General features: G+C 40.9%; 1 protein-coding gene across 1 annotated transcript; it reads left to right on the plus strand.

Moving 5' to 3' along the window:
* Nucleotides 1-4,508: 4,508 nt before the first annotated feature.
* LOC110896171 (uncharacterized membrane protein YuiD) lies at nucleotides 4,509-6,763 on the plus strand. The gene is made up of 5 exons (XM_022143625.2): nucleotides 4,509-4,814; nucleotides 5,629-5,785; nucleotides 5,861-5,911; nucleotides 6,006-6,098; nucleotides 6,471-6,763. The coding sequence occupies exons 1-5, from the start codon at nucleotides 4,651-4,653 to the stop codon at nucleotides 6,546-6,548; spliced, it is 543 nt and encodes a 180-aa protein (XP_021999317.1). The 5' UTR covers nucleotides 4,509-4,650; the 3' UTR covers nucleotides 6,549-6,763.
* The last annotated feature ends 15,113 nt before the right edge of the window (nucleotides 6,764-21,876 follow it).

The raw sequence follows: 21,876 nt of genomic DNA on the forward strand, positions 1-21,876 counted from the left end.
GGTGATTTGTAGGTTGTGACCAAATTGTATAATAGACCTCTCTGTAACTTATTTTCTTATGATTACTAAATATGATTAGACTATGGTGTTTTAATTAGACGGTATTATAAAATGAAAAAATAATAATAATAGGGGAGGGGGGTGCCCTGTGATATAGTGTGGTGCGTGGGTGACCACGCGTGGAACACTGTCGCCGGTCCTTATGACCACGCGTGTTGAAAGCATGGTGTCCAAAGCTGAGTTCTTGGGTTGGGTTCTACATGCTCCATTATTTGATCTTCAAACCCGTATGAAAACCATGCAGCTGCATACACTGAGTTATGACTAGTGATGGGCATCCCCACTAAAATCCATCACTAGTGATGTAACCAAATTCGATAACGTGGCGGAACATGATTGGGTGTGGTGAGTGATAGAAAGTAGAGCACCCCCACCCCCTAAAAGGAAGAGTTAAATGCCTGGTTGGTCTCTGTGGTTTGCAAATATTGCAGACTTGGTCCTAGTGCTTCAATAATTACGAAGTTGGTCTCAGTAGTTGTAATTTTCGCACTCGGGTGATTCTTATCACTAACCCATGCTAAGTTTCTAAGCTAAAAGTGTACGAAATGACTAGATCCTTGGCTCATTACGTATGTAATGGGGGTGGAGCATCTTTATATTTTTTTTTATTGTTTAGGACAACCTAGTCATTTGTCACACTTTTAATTGAAAAAATTAACATAGATTAGTAATAAGGGTGAGAGGGGCACTCCTCTCTTAGGGGAGTCCCCTCTCTTACGCACACCCAATCAGGTTATGCCACGTCAACTCCCCTCTTAAACTCTCCTCGCACCCCAATTTGATGGCGACACTCCTCTCTTAGGAGGCTTGCTTTTTTAAATTTTTTTTGTTTTTTTATTTGTTGTAATTATGCATGTTTATAAATTAAAAAAATATTAATAAAAATTAAATAAAATTTAATAAAAGACATTTCATTAAATTAAAAATAAAAATTACATTCAAACTAGAAAAATATAAAAACAAACTACTCGTCGTCGGAACTCACTTCAAGGTGAGGTAGATCTAAACGTCCGAGATGCTTAACGAGATCGTGTTTTAGTCTCCAATGCGTTTCTTCGTCAATGAGCTCGCTATAAGCTGTATCATCGAAGACGGGTTCGACTGGAGGATCTTGAATGTGTACCGGTGCTATCGCCCTTCCGTCGTCTTTTATAATCATGTTATGTAAAATAATGCACGTATACACGATGGACCTTATCTTTTTCACCGTTTTGGAACACATTGGACGATTTAGTATTCCCCACTTCGCCTTTAACACACCAAACGCCCGTTCCACATCTTTTCTTGCGGCCTCGTGTTGCCTCTTGAACTTTTTTTCATTCGGGATGTGAGGATATGGAAAAGACTTCACAAACACGGACCAGCTAGGGTAGATCCCATCAGTAAGATAATACCCGCGTTTGTATAAGTGGTCGTTCACCTGAAATGGACAATTTGGTGTCGTTCCGTTTCGTTGAGTAAGAATTCACCGGCATACGTTGTACAGACCGTCTCGCATAAATATTCAAGGAACTCACGAGAGGTCCTTTCAGCCATATTTAAATACTCGTCGTTTTCGTCTGGTGGGTTACCGGTTGCAAGTTGTTTAATCGCAGAAGTAACCTTTTGCAACGGCGTGAAACTTTTCTTCATTCTCCCGTCCAAGCCCTCTTGAAACCACTCATTATTCGCTTCCACGTCACTAACAATTTTTAGGAACAAAGACTTGGACATACGAAACCTCTGACGAAAAATATCGGCATTAAATTTTGGATTTTCTACAAAATAATCGGCCATGAGTGTTTCATGGCCACCCACACGATCTCGACGGACAATTTTTTTTACTAGACGATGCCGTGTCTAGTAGCTCCGCTTGTTGGTTGAGATTTTGGAAGAAAATTAAATTACCATCGCTTGACGATGAATCTTCATCGTCGGGAAAGTCGGGCAGGGGAGAAAAAAACGGGAACTTGGAATCCATTTTTTTAAGATTGGTTAAAAAAATTAGATGAGTTGAATGGGTGAGAGTTGTTTTGGGTTTGAAAAATAAAAAGGTTAAAGAGGTAGTATTTATAGGGGTTAGGAAATTATTATTTTTTTTATAATGTATAACGGCTATATAGCCGTTTAAACATCCAACCCATCATCGGTGAATATGCCCCGACCCACCTCGCCGAATTCGGTCCCCGCGTTGATGCGCCGGTGTTCCCGAGCGGGGACTTGGGTCACCGCATGGGGTCACCGAGAGTGCCCCGTATACCCTAAGGATCATTTAAGTGTGAAAATTATAACCACTAGGGCCAACTTTGTAATTATTAAAGCACTAGTACCAAATCTACAATATCTACAAACTACATAAACCCACGTGGCATTATTATATATATACAATTCACGTCGTCCTTAACTACAGTACCGGTTTCTAAGTATACCTAACCTGCATCTGCCTGTTTAGGCCACGTGATCACAGAACCCCATGTTTAGCCGTGCAACACCGACCCAGTGGATTTAGTATCAACTTGATATAGTTTCTTATATGAATCGGTTTAACCGTTTAGGAGGCTATAGATAGACGATACAGAACAGAGAAAGACAGAACCAGCTATGAAATCCGGCAACCCTAGCGGAGTTCGGTAGCGCTGCGGCTGCGACGCCCCTTCCGGCGCGTCCTTCACCTCGAGGCCCTAATCCGAAGGTGAGGAACCCGTTACTTAGTGGTGACGGTTTCGACTGATAAGCGTCGGTGGTACAGATTTCAAAGGAATCTGACCAAGAGTGTGGCTAGAGTTCCGCCCAGTTCTGACGGTTTGGACTGATAAGCGTCGGTGGTACGGATTTCGATGAAAGGAGGTGAAGACGACGAAGATGATGGTGTTTCGGAGACCCAGCCGCCGTCACCAGCGAGTGTGGCTAGAGTACGTTCCGCCCAGTTCCCGCGAAGAAATCTTGAAAGTGTCGTAAAACCACCGTCACATTCTTGAAAAAAGAAAAGTGGATTTGTGTGTATAATTATATATTATAACCAGGTTGTTTTAGTAAAACCATTCAACTCAAACGGTTTTAAGAACATTAATAATTATAATATTTTTACTGTATAAAAGCAAATGAAATTTACAAGTTTTAAAGTAGCAAAGTGTAACTTAATATTCTTTTTTCATTTTCTGTGTATGTCTTTAAAAATATATAAAACATCAATCAAACTAATAATATACTAATATTAATTCAATATTTTCAATAAAACGATTATTAGCATGCATTCATTCTTTCTATGTAAATTAAATAAATAGAATCAACTATTTGTAGCTTGTGTACATTCAATATTAGCTCCATTTGCTCTAAAGGCTCATTGCAAATTTATTTCAGGGGTGTTTCCTATACGTTTATATATTGAATGTTTAAATGTAACGTATACACACAAAAAATGCATTCATACATAAAGGGTTAGCCTTGAATCCTTAAATTAGGGCTATTGGATTTTATCACTTACAACTATTGGGTATTGGCTGCTGGCATTCTCAACTATCACTTTGACTCTCATCACTCCCAACTTAACACCTGCCACCGCATTTCACACCCTCAAATTTTTGACATGAAACACTAAGGGGACCCGGGGTGGATACGTTATCACCCCCATAACGCGTGGAACTTGATTGGAACACCGCCGCCGGCCTTTGGCAACGCTGCGTGAATGTTTAACGCGTCAAAAAGACGACGCCGTGATGGATTTTGAAAATGAAACTGGTGGGGTTTGCAGGTGAGTTGATGGGGTTGGCAGGTGATTAGATCAAATCTCCACCTTTCAAACTTTCAATCTCCACCTTTCAAAAAATAAAAAATAAAAAATAAAAAAAATTAGTGAGTGATGAAATTTGTACCAGTGATGACCATTTCCAGCAAAAAAGGGTGCGAGTGATGGAAATAATGGTTGATGACATGGCATAACCTGATTGGATGTTGTGAGTGATGGAATTGGGTGTGAGTGATTCCACCCCTACCCCTCTAAGTAGGTTACATATTCATTTCTAACTTTTAGTAATTTACAACTTTCACCCTCTAAACTTTTTTACCTAATAACCTGGCACCCCATTTTGTTTAAATTACTTTTACGGCTTTACACCGCAACGTGCGACAAATTATTATACTTTTTTTTTGCTATGCTCAACGACGTTAATGCCAAAATTACTTTTACGAATTTACGCCGTAATGTCTAAGACATATTCTTTTTTTCTATGTTTAATGTCACTAATGTATCGTGTGTGACAAAGTTAAAAACGCGTCATGTCACACGCGGGCACCACACTTTAATGTCATCATCGTATCGCATGTACGAAGTCACAAACATGACGCTGCCGCAACGCGCGGCTTGAGTAAAAATCTAGTTTAACTCTAAAAAAGAAACATGGGACAAGTAGTGTTTGATGTGAAGGTATCTAAGAAAAACAAGAGAGCATATTCTATTCTATTCTATTTTTCTATTAGAAATTTGAAAACAAGAAAGAAAGAAAGAAAGGGGAAACGAGACGAGACGAGACTATTCTTCTTCTTGTTCACCCTGCGTGCACACAAACATAACCCTTAGCTTACGTTTTCCCCTCACTAAATATACGTACGAAGATGAGGAGATCAGTAATGTCTGGAAATTCAATAGTTGCAACTTCTTCTTCTTCTTCTTCTTCTTCTTCAGAAGCAGAAGGTGAAGGTGTTTATATGAACTACGTTCTGTTTTCTGCACTGGTGGCCTTTGCTCTCGCCCAATCCATTAAGGTCTTTACCACCTGGTACGTCCTTTTTCTTATTCTTCTTTTCCTGTGCTGCAATTTCCTTTAGATACTACTTCCTGGTCAATTTTTAGGTACTCTTTTCTTGCTTTGCTACAACAAACATCATCTCAGCTTTATTATGCTATGCTATGCTATGCTATGCTAGGGTTTTATCATTTGCTTTTTTTCTTAGTTGCAATTTATTAGACATAATTGCATGCATCCTCATTATTCTGTTTATCTTACATTTCCAGATCTCCATTTTTGATAATTGTAAGTTGTAACCATAAATAAATAAATATAGTAACCGAATATTGCAAAAACCTGGGTGCCTCAGTCAGTCCCCTCTATCCATCCTATTAATTAGTGGAGGCTTCAATTCAAATCCTTTTTAAGAGTAGGCTAGTTTGACGTATCACACAATAAGTTTGTCTGATAATTAGGTGACCAGTTAGTTAGGGATGGTTATGTTTTTCATGTTCAACACATTTCCTTACAAATCCTTCTGACCTTCTATAAATCTCGTTATTTTGACCCTTTAAAACCATGCTAGTCTTTGTCAAACACTCTAAAACTGTTTGTTACAAATAACACCAAACACCCCATTATAAAAATATAAAATTTGATTAATGACTTGAGAAGTTAATATGATCCGAGTGATTAACTATTTTTTTTACATCAATAAATAATAATTTACATCGAGATAGTTGGTAAACGGGCTACAAGCTGCGCCGCAACCCCATTATTCAAATAAGTATTTGAAAGTGATTGATGATTTAGTGATAGTGATACGTCCTAAGAGTCTTCTTATTATTATTTGGTAGATATGCAGGTATAGGGAACACCGTTGGGATCTTAAGCAACTTATTGGGTCTGGTGGCATGCCATCATCACATTCCGCAACAGTCACTGCTCTTGCCGTTGCTGTCGGTTTACAAGATGGCATTGGGGGCTCAACCTTTGCAACTGCCCTCATTTTAGCTACTATCGTATGATCATCATTTTCCCTTTCATCATTTGCCACTGGTTAAAGTGCAACTACCTAAAAATGATTTTTTTGGCAGGTGATGTATGATGCAACCGGTGTACGATTGCAAGCTGGGCGCCAAGCAGAGGTTCGTTTATGTTAGTGTGTAAACATGTTGATAAATGGTTATAAACATAGGTAAATATGTCATTGTCATGTCTAAAATTTGTAAAATTTTGCAGGTTCTGAATCAAATTGTGTATGGACTTCCTGCTGAACATCCCTTAGCTGAAAGCAGTCCATTACGTGAACTTCTCGGCCACACCCCTCCTCAGGTCTGTTTTCATTATTGGGTCGATTTGAGTTATTATTTATGTTAAACATCACAAATGAATCTTACAAAAGAAACCTAGCTACAAGGGGAAATGTCATATCACATATGGGTTGAAAGTGACCAAAACTCTATTTATGGTGAATACAACCTTCAAAATTGGTTTTCAAAGATTTGGATTATTATTATTGAATATAGTTAAAAAGGTACAGAGGGAATACAAGCTCTTGTTTGTTTCATTCAATGATTAAACTTTTATTGAATTAATATTTTTTTTTTCTGATTGCTCTTTGATTTACAAAGTGATTGGAGGAAGGAGTGGTTGAGCAGATTACAAAAATTCTTGAATAATGTAATGATGATTGTTTATTTGCAGGTTATTGCTGGTGGGTTATTGGGAATAATGACATCAACAATCATTTACTTAATATCTCATTCTGGTAATAACACTTGAATTATGAGGTACCATATTATATTTCTTACCTATCTATGTGTGATGCATGCATTTCTTTTTTAAAGTTTGTAGATCTGCTTTTCATGATCATTGTATATGTTAAATGGCAATTTAGTGTAGTGAAAGTACTATGTTGTCTGGATTTTAAGCAATTAGATATTTAGATGCCAATGTTTTACCTATGTTTCTATAGAAACAAATTTTATGTTGGTTGATGAATATAGTTTTTAACAAATGTTTGATGAAATCATATGTATGTATGTATTGTTTTAATTTGTTGCCATGTATACACAGCCCCCAGCTATTTAAGTAGGTCATCAAATATAGGATTAGATAGCAGTTAAAAAAAACCTAAATATAATATATGCTGTTTTGTGGGCGGAACCAGAGGGGGTTCATGAGTGTCCACGGACCCCTGATAAAGAACTTCTAGTTTGTTTAAATGTGACAAAAGTGCTTAATAAGATAAATTTCTTAAATTATTTTACCGTTTGATACTTTGTATTACTTTACATAACATCAAAGAAAAGGCCATATTTGTTTTTTTCAGAAAATTAAAGGTACATTTGTTTTTTAGCTTTTTATTACTGGATTTGATATAACAAATGTACCCAGAAAATCTCATTTACAGTTAGAAAAATCACCCACTACAAGGTAAAATCAATGGTTATTTATGTGTATACTATACCCCCACTTAGGTTGAGTCCTTGATCTTTAAAAACTACATTGGATGTATTTAGACTGATGGGTTTGTAACGAGTTACTTCATTTTGGTGGATAACCATTGCTTTTTTTGTTAACTCTGTCCTCTTCTACACAAGGACAACTTGGTTTTTTTAACCAACGAGTTAAACGTCACCTGCGCGTTGCGGCGGGACGTTAATTGTAAGAGTCATAGGTTTTAAAATTCATAGAGTTAGTAAATTATATTTTGCAAAAAAGCTAAGGTTAAATATGGTTTAAAGTTTTATATATTCTCCTTAAGATTCGAAAATGCAAAGATCTTGTTCTTGATTCATTGAAGTTGCATATACAATAAACAGTTTGTGATTAGTGAACAATATACGTATGTATGTATTATGTATCTACTCAAATTCTTTCTTTTTAACCAACATCTAGACTTAATTAAAATAAATAATAAAAACCAACAATATAAAATAAAAACTAAAATATTAAAAAGATTATATGATGATTATTTTGTGAGTCGTGAATTTTTTCACTCTTCTTCCGCATTCCCAATCGTCCATATACGGTTTCAAAATTTGTGAAATCAGCCCCTCATCATAAATGTAGTAATTCAATAATATATTGGTTGGGCCCGAGCTCGCTTAGCAGGGGCGGACCTACGCTACGAGGAACAGGGTCCCCGGACCCCAATGTTTTTTTAAAAAGTAGTAGAAACGGTATATAAAATTGTCTATGGACCCCATAAAATAATTTAGTTGGACCCCATAACAATGAAAGTGAGCCTAGTGTAGTGGTAAAACCCCTTGTTTACACACAAAAGGTCATGGGTTTGATACCTGTTTCTTTGTTTTTTGGTGTTTTTTTTTTATTTTTATTTTTTTGGACCCCATTGTCAAAAAATCATGGGTCCGCCACTGTCGCTTAGACCTTGAGTTTTACTCACTCATTTACACCTACATCATCACACTCAAAAAATCCATACTCCTCCTCTGAACACGACATCGATTCCAATTTCATAGTTCAATTAACAAATTGAATTTAATATATAGGTTGGTTGACTTTGTGTGCATATTTCACCCAACATTTAGAGATATAATAAACCACCAATATCGTGTCTTGTTCTGTTCCTATGCTAGCTAGACTCTGATATAAGGGTGTCCGGGGCGTACTCGGTAAGGGGTTTCGGTGAGGCCTTTCCCCGATCGGGAACACCGCCGCCATCACCGCGGGGTCCCGAATCGGGGTGGGTTTTGGGTGTGGGTTCACCGCTGAAGATGGCACAACTTTCGAGGGAGACCATCTTTCGAAACCATCTTTCGAAGATGGCACAACTTTCGAAACCATCTTTCGGAGATGGCACAACTTTCGAAACCAACTCCCCTAATAGGGGAGTGCCGCCATCAAAAAGGGGTATTAGGGGAGTGTTAGAGGGGAGTTGACGTGGCTTATTCTGGTTGGTTACGTGTAAGAGGGGGGACTCACCTATTAGGTGAGCACCCCTTACACCCTAAGAAAGCTAGCTTAGCTACTTGTGAATCTTGTTCCAATTCAGCGACTCTATATCTTCATGCTAGAATTTACTCTCTTGCATAACGTAGATCCCAACACTAACAATGTCGGAACTCATCTAACAAATTTGGATTTTAAAGAATGTGTGATTCAAGACCCCGTCAATACCTCATAACACTAGACGGTTTCAAACGTCATGTCAGCTGTCACATCAGATTAATTTCAAATACGCGTTTCTCCTTCAAACATCAGATTAAACAAACCACTGTTTACATGACTTAAGTTTTTGAGAAGAGTTATTTATTTTGTTTGTACAAACAAATAAAGTGAAATATTAAATAGAATGCTAAGCCTAAACAAGTAAACACCAAGTTTATTTAAGACAATTTTAACATCAAGATATATTTTTAACTTCTAACAGTTATTACTAATTAATTTTGTGAATTGACTTATAACCACCTTATGAAAAATAAAAAAAGAAAAAAAAAGAAGAAGAATTGTGAAACAAGTTATTCAGTAAGTTTCCACCTTAAAAAATTGTGAAAACAAATTAAAACACCAAAACGTGCATTAGTTTAACGTGATCTATATACAATATACGTTGTCATGATCCTAGTTTTACTGAAAAAAAAAAAAACAAAAGCAATGTGTATGTTATCTTAAGCGCATAATTGTCCATTGTGACCAAAAGTGGCATACCAAACACCTACGTAACAGTGGCGGAACCAGGAATTTTTCCATGGGGGTGCGGACAATTTTTAAAAATTTTAGGCTCCAATGTATATAAGTAAAAAATCGGTTCGTATCGGGTCGGGTCGGGTCATGTAAAACAAAAGAACATCGAACTAAATTTATATAATCATCAAAAATATGTCAAATCATGTTACAAACATAATTAAAACGTCACCCTACGGGTTTTTATTTTTTGAAATCTATCCAAAACATGACTCCATAACATATTACATAATATATCAACTATTCAAGCCCTAGAAATCATAATGTAAATAACCCTAAAAATCATCTAAACAACATATAAACCATAAAAAGAAAAAGCCAAACATTCTTCACTAACAAATATGTTCGGATTCCGGTTAGATTTGGTGTCAAACGACGGTGGTATGGTGGCTGATTATGGTGGTCGTCAGCTGTTGGACTGTTGTCGCTGGGTGATGTTGTTCGTTGGCAGTGCAGGGACGCAAGAGAGGGAGAGAGCGGGAGAGAATTTCTAAAGGTTTTGAGTTTTAATTATTTTATTATAGTTTGAAATATTGTTGGGTTTGGTTGATGGGCTAAGACTTAGTGGGCTAGCTAGTTAGGAATTATAAGTGGGTAAATGTATGGGTATTTGGGTTTAGTTAGTTAGGTATTAAAAGTTATATAATTTAGGTAGTATTTTTTTTAAATAAGAGTTTACTAAAAAAAATTAAAATATAAATTGATAACACTTTTTACCTAAGGGGTGCGGACGAAAAATTTCAAGGGTGCGGTCGAAAAATTCCAAGGGGTGCGGACGAAAAATTTCAAGGGGTGCGGACGGGATTTTTGACAGAATTTAACACTAAAATTTTTTTTCCCCGGGGGTGCGCCCGCCCACCTTGGAGTGGGCTTGGGTCCGCCCCTGCTACGTAATAAAATGATGTTTAATAATTTTACGGACTGGTTATCAGTTGTTGTAAAAATAAATAAAAAATTGTTTTAGTAAATCTATTAGAGGAGGAAAAGGACAAATAAGCACTGTTTGAAAAACGGTTTTTTCTCCCTCTTGTCACATGCATTGGTCTCCCACACCACACATGCATGTGATTGTGATACAAAAATTAGCAATAACTAATTCTTTTTCTTTTTTTGTATCTTTTCTGTAAATGCCAAGAACTAAAAGCAACTAGGCATTTTCATAATTACATACATGAAACTAAGACTTTGTTAGCAATAAGTTTTGATAATATCTATAATCAATAATGACGTATTTTGTTTTAGCTATGATACATGTATGATATGGTTAGGCAACCGGTTAAGTCACTCTTTCTTTTTTTTTTTTCTCTGATTCTCACCATATCTAACACCATATACAATTGTATTAAACGGTTATCATCGAAATTCTTTAGTTAAAATTTACTTTTTTCTAAGGGGACTCGGGGCGGTAGCGTGATGGACATGTATCACGCGTTGAACTTCAACGCTACACCGCCGCCGCCATATCTTCCACGCGTTATAAACAAAACGCGTTACACCCATCACTCGTTAAACTTTTGAAAAATCCGACCGTTGTTTGAACTTGACCGTTTTAAAACGGTAACTTTTAATAAAAAAAAATATCCATTTTATCTATATATATATATATATCCATATTTTAACCATTTTTCACACACCAAACTATATCTTTTAAACCATTTTAAACCCATTTCACACAATTTTTATATCTTTCTCAAATGGAATTCCCTACGGATTCGACGTTTCCGATGTCTAGCGATACCGATACCGAGTCGTCTTCCGACAACGACACGCTAAACTATTTTGTGTCGGTGTATAACGAGCTTGATGCCGAGTCGTCCCACCCAAAGAAGAAGATGGTCAACCGTGATCGTATAAGTGCCAACGAAGTTTTGATGAACGATTATTTTGTGGAAAACCCGTTATACAATGCCGAAACGTTTAGAGATCGGTTTCGTTTACCCAAAGAATTATTTTTAAAGATTGTTGGAGACATCGAGGCAAGCGAGGAATGGTTTCAAGAAGGTTACGATGCGAGGGGCAAACCAAATTTCACGCCGATACAAAAATGCACGTCCGCCATTCGCCAACTAGCGACAGGTAACCCACCCGATCAATATGATGAATACCTAGCTATGTCTGAAAGAACTTCACGTGAATGTTTGCAATTTTTTTGCAATGCGGTCATTAAGTTGTATGCTAACGGGTTTTTACGTAAACCGACGAGCCACGACATCTCACGTATTTACGCCGCACACGAGGCTAGATGGCATTTTCCCGGGATGCTCGGTAGCATCGATTGTACACATATCGAGTGGAAAAATTGTCCAAGAGAGTTGCGAGGGGCATATGTGAGGGGAGACATCAAAAGACCAACCATCATACTAGAAGCGGTGGCGTCGAATGATTTATGGATTTGGCATTCGTATTTCGGTGTTCCAGGTTCAAACAACGACATCAATGTGTTGCACACGTCGCCGTTGTTCCAAAGCGTAACGGATGGTACCGCACCTTCCTCTCCTTTCTATGTTAACGGTCGACATTACAGACGAGACTTTTATCTTGTGGATGGTATCTACCCGTCTTGGTCTGTTTTTGTGAAAGCTCCCTCATTTCCCGTCGAGGCTAAAGAAAAGGCGTTCAAAAAATTGCAAGAATCGGCAAGAAAAGATGTTGAGAGGGCATTTGGTGTTTTCGGGGGGAGGATGTGACACCCCACGAAAATCAGTGAACAATACAGTTTACCTAGCTTCCTCAGTGAGTGCATACCAAATTTCGGGACGAAATTTCCAATTAGTTGGGGATAATGTGACAACTCGAACTTTAGACTTGCTTTGTGTAACGATACGTGTTTATGTGAACCTTATTTGATTGAATGAATGTTACGGTTAAATGCTTAAATGTTTGCGTTATTGGACCACACAACACTACACCCGATCCATAAATCAATTGGGCTTTACTATTGTTTGCAAACCCACTCGGTCCATGTAATGGACTCGAGATCACAAGACGGCCCAAGTGAGGTTTCGGCCCACCCTCACCTCACACGTATATGCATATACACAATTAGGGTTTTAGTTTTTCTCACTTTTGGCAACCAAGAACTCATACACCAAACCCTCTTTCTTCCTCTGTCTCGGAACTGAAGGCATTCTTCCATCTCGAAGCTTTTGTCATTCACAACTTTCATCATCTCGGTTAGTGTGGTATTTGTTGATTTCATGCTTGATATGTATGGTTTTGCGATGATGTGATTATCTATCGGATTGCATGATCTAGGAATGTGTTACATAACCGATTAGGGTTCATGCTAGTAAACCAAACAGAATCTATATAATTACTTTTGGTGATATATGTTGATATGCTAGAACATAACCGGATCATATGTTGCTGATTAGTCGATGTTCTTAGTGTTAAATCGGTTGAATTGCATGTGCTTGTAACCGGCTGTGATGTTTTAGATTGCATGCTAGCCTATAAGTTAGTTGTTTACATGTTTGATTATTAGAAATCGGCTGTTCTTGATGTTGATTACACGAGTTGATCATATGAATATGTTATGAAATTGATAAATGTTGGTAATTGATTTGATAATTGCCATGATTGATCGGTTATTGAAACTGCCAAATCTGTTTGCTGGAATTACGGGATTTTTGTTAAATGAAATAAGGAAACTGTTATAAGCTGTTACACACACAAGGTTGCGACTCGGTATCACCAATCACGACTCGAGACCACAACAGCACAAGCCGAGACCATGGTTGCGAGTCCCGTTGCGACTCGTAACCGGACCATGATGAACCGAAACCACGGTTGCGAGTCCCGTTGCGACTCGTAACCGGACCTTAACAACTCGAGACCAGCTCCGATTGCGACTCGAGAACATCACCGTTTCAAGTCCCGTTGCGACTCGGGATCTCCTCGTTGTGACTCGAGACGGGCCATGCTATTGGACTTTTACTATACAGGCCCAATTGGTTTGGGCCGGGCACTTGGATATTTGTTTACTGTTTGTTTTGGGCTGCTATTGGAATACGTGTACATTGCCATGATTATATGTGTATACATACGTGTAGCTTATACGTGCAATAGTTGAGTACGAACCTAACTTGCATAAGTAACCATGATAGGACGTGGTTGATCTCTTACTGTATACTTGAGCATTTTATTGTCTGCCGAGCAAACCCAGGTGAGTTCACACTCCTACTAAGGCATGGGATTCCCGGGTCGTGGGAATGGGATAAAGGTTACAATTGACTAAGAACGTACATATGCTTTTCCTAGACTATCACCTACCATGATCCTCAGATGTCAGGACGGTTCCGTAGGTTAGAATAACACCTACGTGGTCATATGCCAATCACTGCCTCGGATGTCAGGCACGCACGTAAAACCTACGTGTACGCATTACTTACTTCTATCCTCGGTACAAAGGATACGTACGTGAAACCCACGTACACCCCCGCGTCTCCTATCCTCGGTTGTGAAGGATACGTGCGTAAAACCTACGTACACCCCATACGCGCTACTGTTCTCGGAAGAAGAACAGGGATGATACGAGTAGTTGATACGAATAGTCTAGTGGTCACATAACATGGGAAGCCCCCACCTATACAACTTACTATCGGCCCAGTAGAGCCACCCGTTACTTACTGTTACGCATTTACTTACTGTGAACTCGCTCAACTAGTTTGTTGATCATTCTGTTACATGCCTTGCAGATCGTTAGGTACATGGAGCTTGCACAAAGAGGAGCCGGTCGTTGTGGACAAGGATCGTATTACTTTGTTAGACACTTATGACATTTCAGTATTTTTAACTTGGGTTTACAACAATGCTTCCGCTACTTAAACAATGCTTGGTTTTGAAACATCAATCATGTCATGATGAACTACTCTAATGACTTTTATTATTATTAAATGCTATGTTTGATATGATTGATGGCTTGATCCTGGTCATGTCACGCTCCCAAGCGGTGGTACTCCGCGTGTGGATTTTGGGGGTGTGACAGATTGGTATCAGAGCCATTGGTTATAGAGAACTTGGTTTTAATATGGGAAAAAGTTTTTTTTATTAAAACCGGACTATAACCAGAACAATGCTCTCAACGATCCACAACGACGCTTCGCTCCACGTGCAAGACTCGACATCTTAGGTAGTAAGGTTTATGTATATTGCCTACTTGCTAGAATTACTTAGAACTTTGCTCGTGGTACGCTTAGACTACAGTGCTCACTATTTGCTATTGCTTGAGAAACCCTTACGTGCTTACACTTTTCTGTCCTCGCCCTATTCGCGAACCATTCTTACCTATGCTACTTGTTACATTGAAGATCAATGGCTGGAAGAATTAACATGACACAAGCCCAGTTAGAGGCTCTCGTTCAAGCTCAAGTTGCTGCGGCAGTTGCAGCAGCTCAAGCAGGTAGTATACCCTGCAGTATAGGCACACACTAGGATCTTTAGATCCTACCTTAACTCTTGTATTTAACTTCGTCCTATTCGTACACAATAGGTCAACACGCGCAGCAGCCTGTCTGCACTTTCAAGAACTTCATGGACTGTCGTCCAAATTCTTTCAGCGGCACTGAGGGGGCAGTGGGACTCCTCCATTGGTTTGAAAAGCTAGAATCAGTATTCGAAATGTGCGAGTGCCCTGAGGCTCGCAAGGTCAAGTTTGCCACCGGCACCTTGGAAGGAATCGCGCTAACCTGGTGGAACGCGCAGGTGCAGATTCTTGGGTTGGCAGCTGCTAACGCCACCCCATGGAACGATTTTAAGGAGCTTATCAAGCGTGAGTATTGTACGCGTGAAGATATTCACAAGCTAGAAGACGAGCTGTATAATCTGAAAATGGTTGGGTCGGAGATTGAAGCGTATACTAAGCGGTCAAACGAGCTGGCCGTGCTGTGTCCAACTATGGTAGACCCTCCATACAAGCGTATCGAGATGTATCTCAAGGGGTTGGCACCAGAAATCCAGAGCCACGTTACCTCGGCTAACCTCGACAACATCCAGGAAATCCAGCGTCTCGCTCACCGCATCACCGATCAGGCAGTGGATCAGAATAAACTGCCTAAGCGTGTCAGCACTACTGCTACAGTCACTCCTTCAGCTACTCCCGTTACCCTCAGTGACAACAAGAGGAAATGGGAGGGGGATTCAAGCAAAGCATCAGTTTCGGTTCAGTCCCAGAATCAGCAGCGAAAGACTGACAACTATCAAAGCCCTAACCAGCAGTCGTCAGGTAGCCACAGGCAGGGTGGATATCGCGGAAATCTTCCAAAGTGCAACAACTGCAACAGGCACCACAACGGCCAGTGTACCAAGGGTCGTTGTCAAAGATGCCTCAAGACGGGTCACGAGGCCAAAGACTGTAGAAGCCTTCGTCCTGCGAACCAAAATCAGCAGCAGCCTCACGCTCAGCCTAACCAACAACAGGGCAACAAGGGATGCTACAATTGTGGTGCTGAAGGCCACATCAAGAGACACTGCCCACAGCTCAACAGGAACCAGAGCAACAACAACAACAACCAGGGCAACGGCAACAACAACAACGGAGGAAATAACAACGGCAACGAAGCTCGGGGTCGTGCTTTTGTGCTAGGTCGAGGTGACGCAGTGAACGATCCCAACGTTGTTATGGGTAAGTTTCTCCTCGACAATATTTACGTTACTGTTTTGTTTGATTCGGGTGCGGACACAAGCTATATGTCTGTGAAAATGTGTCAACTGCTAAAACGTGCACCAACACTTTTACCCACCAAACATGTAGTAGAGTTAGCTAACGGTAAAAGTCTAGAAGCCACGCACGTAGTACAGGGTTGTAATCTTATCCTAGCTGGTCAAGCCTTCTCTATTGATCTCATTCCCATAGTTTTGGGAAGTTTCGACGTCGTGATTGGGATGGATTGGTTATCCCAACACCAGGCAGAAATCTTATGCAGTGAGAAGATCATTCGTATTCCACGTTCTGGTCAAGAACCTCTCGAAGTCCAAGGCGACAAGAGTGGTGCTGTGGTTGGCATCATCTCATTCTTGAAAGCTCAGAAGTGCTTACGTAAAGGTCACACAGCCATTTTGGCTCTTGTTTCAGACGCATCAGTAAAGGAAAAGAAATTGGAGGATATACCAGTCGTACGTGACTTCCCTCAGGTGTTTCCTGAAGATTTACCTGGCCTACCGCCTCATCGTCAGGTTGAATTTCAAATCGAGCTCGCTCCAGGAGCAGCACCCATAGCTCGCGCACCATATCGTCTAGCTCCATCAGAATTGGAAGAATTGTCAAAGCAGCTACAAGAGCTCTTGGAAAAGGGCTTCATTCGTCCAAGTTCTTCGCCTTGGGGAGCTCCAGTGCTTTTCGTGAAAAAGAAAGACGGTACGTTCAGGATGTGTATAGACTACAGGGAACTGAACAAGGTGACGGTGAAGAACCGTTATCCTCTTCCACGCATAGACGACTTATTCGACCAGTTGCAAGGGTCGTGTTACTATTCCAAGATCGACCTACGGTCAGGATATCATCAACTGAGAGTCCGCGAGGAGGACGTCTCTAAGACAGCATTCAGAACTCGCTATGGTCACTACGAGTTCTTGGTTATGCCGTTCGGACTTACGAACGCACCTGCAGTATTCATGGATCTTATGAATAGGGTGTGCAAACCCTATCTCGACAAGTTCGTTATTGTTTTCATCGACGACATCCTGATTTACTCCAAGAGTCAGGAGGAGCACGAGCAGCATCTTCGCCTTATTTTGGAACTCCTTCGAAAGGAACAGTTGTACGCCAAGCTTTCAAAATGCGACTTCTGGCTTCGTGAAGTCCACTTCTTAGGCCACGTGGTAAACAAGGATGGGATTCACGTCGATCCATCCAAGGTAGATTCGATCAGAAATTGGCCTGCACCGCGTACACCGACAGAAATACGCCAATTCTTGGGTTTGGCAGGCTATTACAGACGGTTTATTAAAGACTTTTCAAAGATCGCGCAACCACTTACGCTACTGACACAGAAGGGTGTCACCTACCGTTGGGGCAAAACGCAGGAAACTGCTTTTCAGTATCTAAAGGATAGGCTTTGCAGCGCACCTATTCTCTCATTGCCAGAAGGCACAGAAGACTTCGTAGTATATTGTGATGCATCCATCCAGGGTCTTGGATGTGTGTTGATGCAACGTGATAAAGTGATAGCCTACGCTTCTCGTCAACTAAAGGTTCATGAACGGAACTACACGACGCACGACTTAGAGCTGGGAGCTGTTGTTTTCGCGCTTAAGATATGGCGACACTATCTGTACGGTACCAGGTGCACGATTTACACCGATCACAGGAGTCTCGAGCATATCCTTAAGCAGAAGGATTTGAACATGCGTCAACGACGATGGGTCGAGTTACTTAACGACTACGAATGCGACATCAAGTACCATCCAGGCAAAGCCAATGTTGTGGCTGACGCTCTAAGTCGAAAGGACACCTTACCGAAGCGCGTGCGAGCGCTACAGCTTACGATTCAGTCTAACCTTCCAGCACAGATACGAAATGCTCAGGTAGAAGCATTGAAGCCCGAAAACGTCAAGGCTGAAGCCTTACGCGGCTCACGACAACAAATGGAACAAAAGGAAGACGGCGCCTACTATGTAACGGGCCGGATTTGGGTCCCTCTCTATGGCGGTTTACGCGAACTTGTAATGGATGAAGCTCACAAGTCTCGCTACTCGGTACATCCAGGGTCAGATAAAATGTACCACGACATCAGCACTACTTATTGGTGGCCTAGCATGAAGGCCCACATCGCTACGTACGTTGGAAAATGTTTGACCTGTGCGAGAGTCAAGGTTGAATATCAGAAGCCAGCTGGTCTACTTCAGCAGCCTAAGATACCTCAATGGAAATGGGAAGAAATTTCCATGGATTTTGTTACAGGCTTACCTAGATCTCAGCGTGGGAACGATACAATATGGGTCATAGTTGATCGACTCACCAAGTCTGCACACTTCCTGCCGATCAAAGAAACGGACAAGTTCTCCACTCTCGCAGACGTCTATCTTAAAGAAGTTGTTTCGAGGCACGGAGTGCCCTCCTCTATTATTTCGGATCGCGATGCACGATTCACGTCAGAACTTTGGCAAGCAATGCATAAATCTTTCGGCTCACGATTAGACATGAGCACAGCATATCATCCTCAGACGGATGGGCAGTCTGAGCGAACGATTCAAACACTTGAAGACATGCTTAGGGCATGCGTTATCGATTTCGGCAACGGCTGGGAAAAGCACCTCCCATTGGTGGAGTTTTCGTACAATAACAGTTACCATACCAGCATTCAAGCCGCTCCATTCGAGGCATTGTACGGACGTAAATGCCGGTCACCTCTCTGTTGGGCAGAGGTGGGGGATAGTCAGATCACGGGTCCAGAGATTGTAGTGGACGCCACAGAAAAGATTGCACAGATACAGCAACGCATGGCGGCAGCACGCGACCGTCAGAAAGCCTACGCGGACAAGCGTAGAAAGCCTTTGGAATTTCAGGTCGGGGACCGGGTATTATTGAAAGTCTCACCCTGGAAGGGTGTGGTACGTTTTGGCAAAAGGGGCAAACTGAATCCGCGGTACGTCGGACCATTCGAAATCTTAGAAAAGATTGGCAAGGTAGCCTACAAGTTGAACCTACCAGCTGAACTCGGAGCAGTTCACAATGTCTTTCATGTGTCGAACCTAAAGAAGTGCTTATCAGATGAAACCCTCATCATTCCTTTTAAGGAACTCACTATCGACGAGCGGTTGCAGTTCGTCGAGGAACCAGTAGAAATCACGGACCGGGATGTGAAGGTCCTCAAAAACAAGAGAATCCCTCTTGTTCGAGTTCGTTGGAACTCCAAACGTGGCCCAGAGTACACCTGGGAACGCGAAGACAGGATGACAGAAAAGTACCCCCAGTTATTCGAAACCAATACTACCACTGCTGAGGCTGAAGCTACTACTTCGGAATTTCGGGACGAAATTCCAGATCAACGGGGGGAGGATGTGACACCCCAGGAAAATCAGTGAACAATACAGTTTACCTAGCTTCCTCAGTGAGTGCATACCAAATTTCGGGACGAAATTTCCAATTAGTTGGGGATAATGTGACAACTCGAACTTTAGACTTGCTTTGTGTAACGATACGTGTTTATGTGAACCTTATTTGATTGAATGAATGTTACGGTTAAATGCTTAAATGTTTGCGTTATTGGACCACACAACACTACACCCGATCCATAAATCAATTGGGCTTTACTATTGTTTGCAAACCCACTCGGTCCATGTAATGGACTCGAGATCACAAGACGGCCCAAGTGAGGTTTCGGCCCACCCTCACCTCACACGTATATGCATATACACAATTAGGGTTTTAGTTTTTCTCACTTTTGGCAACCAAGAACTCATACACCAAACCCTCTTTCTTCCTCTGTCTCGGAACTGAAGGCATTCTTCCATCTCGAAGCTTTTTTCATTCACAACTTTCATCATCTCGGTTAGTGTGGTATTTGTTGATTTCATGCTTGATATGTATGGTTTTGCGATGATGTGATTATCTATCGGATTGCATGATCTAGGAATGTGTTACATAACCGATTAGGGTTCATGCTAGTAAACCAAACAGAATCTATATAATTACTTTTGGTGATATATGTTGATATGCTAGAACAGAACCGGATCATATGTTGCTGATTAGTCGATGTTCTTAGTGTTAAATCGGTTGAATTGCATGTGCTTGTAACCGGCTGTGATGTTTTAGATTGCATGCTAGCCTATAAGTTAGTTGTTTACATGTTTGATTATTAGAAATCGGCTGTTCTTGATGTTGATTACACGAGTTGATCATATGAATATGTTATGAAATTGATAAATGTTGGTAATTGATTTGATAATTGCCATGATTGATCGGTTATTGAAACTGCCAAATCTGTTTGCTGGAATTACGGGATTTTTGTTAAATGAAATAAGGAAACTGTTATAAGCTGTTACACACACAAGGTTGCGACTCGGTATCACCAATCACGACTCGAGACCACAACAGCACAAGCCGAGACCATGGTTGTGAGTCCCGTTGCGACTCGTAACCGGACCATGATGAACCGAAACCACGGTTGCGAGTCCCGTTGCGACTCGTAACCGGACCTTAACAACTCGAGACCAGCTCCGATTGCGACTCGAGAACATCACCGTTTCAAGTCCCGTTGCGACTCGGGATCTCCTCGTTGCGACTCGAGACGGGCCATGCTATTGGACTTTTACTATACAGGCCCAATTGGTTTGGGCCGGGCACTTGGATATTTGTTTACTGTTTGTTTTGGGCTGCTATTGGAATACGTGTACATTGCCATGATTATATGTGTATACATACGTGTAGCTTATACGTGCAATAGTTGAGTACGAACCTAACTTGCATAAGTAACCATGATAGGACGTGGTTGATCTCTTACTGTATACTTGAGCATTTTATTGTCTGCCGAGCAAACCCAGGTGAGTTCACACTCCTACTAAGGCATGGGATTCCCGGGTCGTGGGAATGGGATAAAGGTTACAATTGACTAAGAACGTACATATGCTTTTCCTAGACTATCACCTACCATGATCCTCGGATGTCAGGACGGTTCCGTAGGTTAGAATAACACCTACGTGGTCATATGCCAATCACTGCCTCAGATGTCAGGCACGCACGTAAAACCTACGTGTACGCATTACTTACTTCTATCCTCGGTACAAAGGATACGTACGTGAAACCCACGTACACCCCCGCGTCTCCTATCCTCGGTTGTGAAGGATACGTGCGTAAAACCTACGTACACCCCATACGCGCTACTGTTCTCGGAAGAAGAACAGGGATGATACGAGTAGTTGATACGAATAGTCTAGTGGTCACATAACATGGGAAGCCCCCACCTATACAACTTACTATCGGCCCAGTAGAGCCACCCGTTACTTACTGTTACGCATTTACTTACTGTGAACTCGCTCAACTAGTTTGTTGATCATTCTGTTACATGCCTTGCAGATCGTTAGGTACATGGAGCTTGCACAAAGAGGAGCCGGTCGTTGTGGACAAGGATCGTATTACTTTGTTAGACACTTATGACATTTCAGTATTTTTAACTTGGGTTTACAACAATGCTTCCGCTACTTAAACAATGCTTGGTTTTGAAACATCAATCATGTCATGATGAACTACTCTAATGACTTTTATTATTATTAAATGCTATGTTTGATATGATTGATGGCTTGATCCTGGTCATGTCACGCTCCCAAGCGGTGGTACTCCGCGTGTGGATTTTGGGGGTGTGACATAGATGGGGTATACTACACCGACCGGTTCGTTCGATGACCAAGAAAGCAATACATAGCATAGTGTATGCATCATATTGCACAATATGTTGATCAA

Source organism: Helianthus annuus, chromosome 12 (assembly GCF_002127325.2).
Source record: "Helianthus annuus cultivar XRQ/B chromosome 12, HanXRQr2.0-SUNRISE, whole genome shotgun sequence".
Lineage (NCBI taxonomy): Eukaryota > Viridiplantae > Streptophyta > Magnoliopsida > Asterales > Asteraceae > Helianthus > Helianthus annuus.

Excerpts from the sequence above, each read along its gene's own strand:
- LOC110896171 (XM_022143625.2), top strand. The coding sequence starts at position 4,651 with ATGAGGAGATCAGTAATGTCTGGAAATTCAATAGTTGCAACTTCTTCT. Across the intron at positions 4,815-5,628 it reads ATTAAGGTCTTTACCACCTG|GTATAGGGAACACCGTTGGG; the intron begins GTACGTCCTTTT and ends GTAGATATGCAG. Across the intron at positions 6,099-6,470 it reads TCGGCCACACCCCTCCTCAG|GTTATTGCTGGTGGGTTATT; the intron begins GTCTGTTTTCAT and ends GTTTATTTGCAG.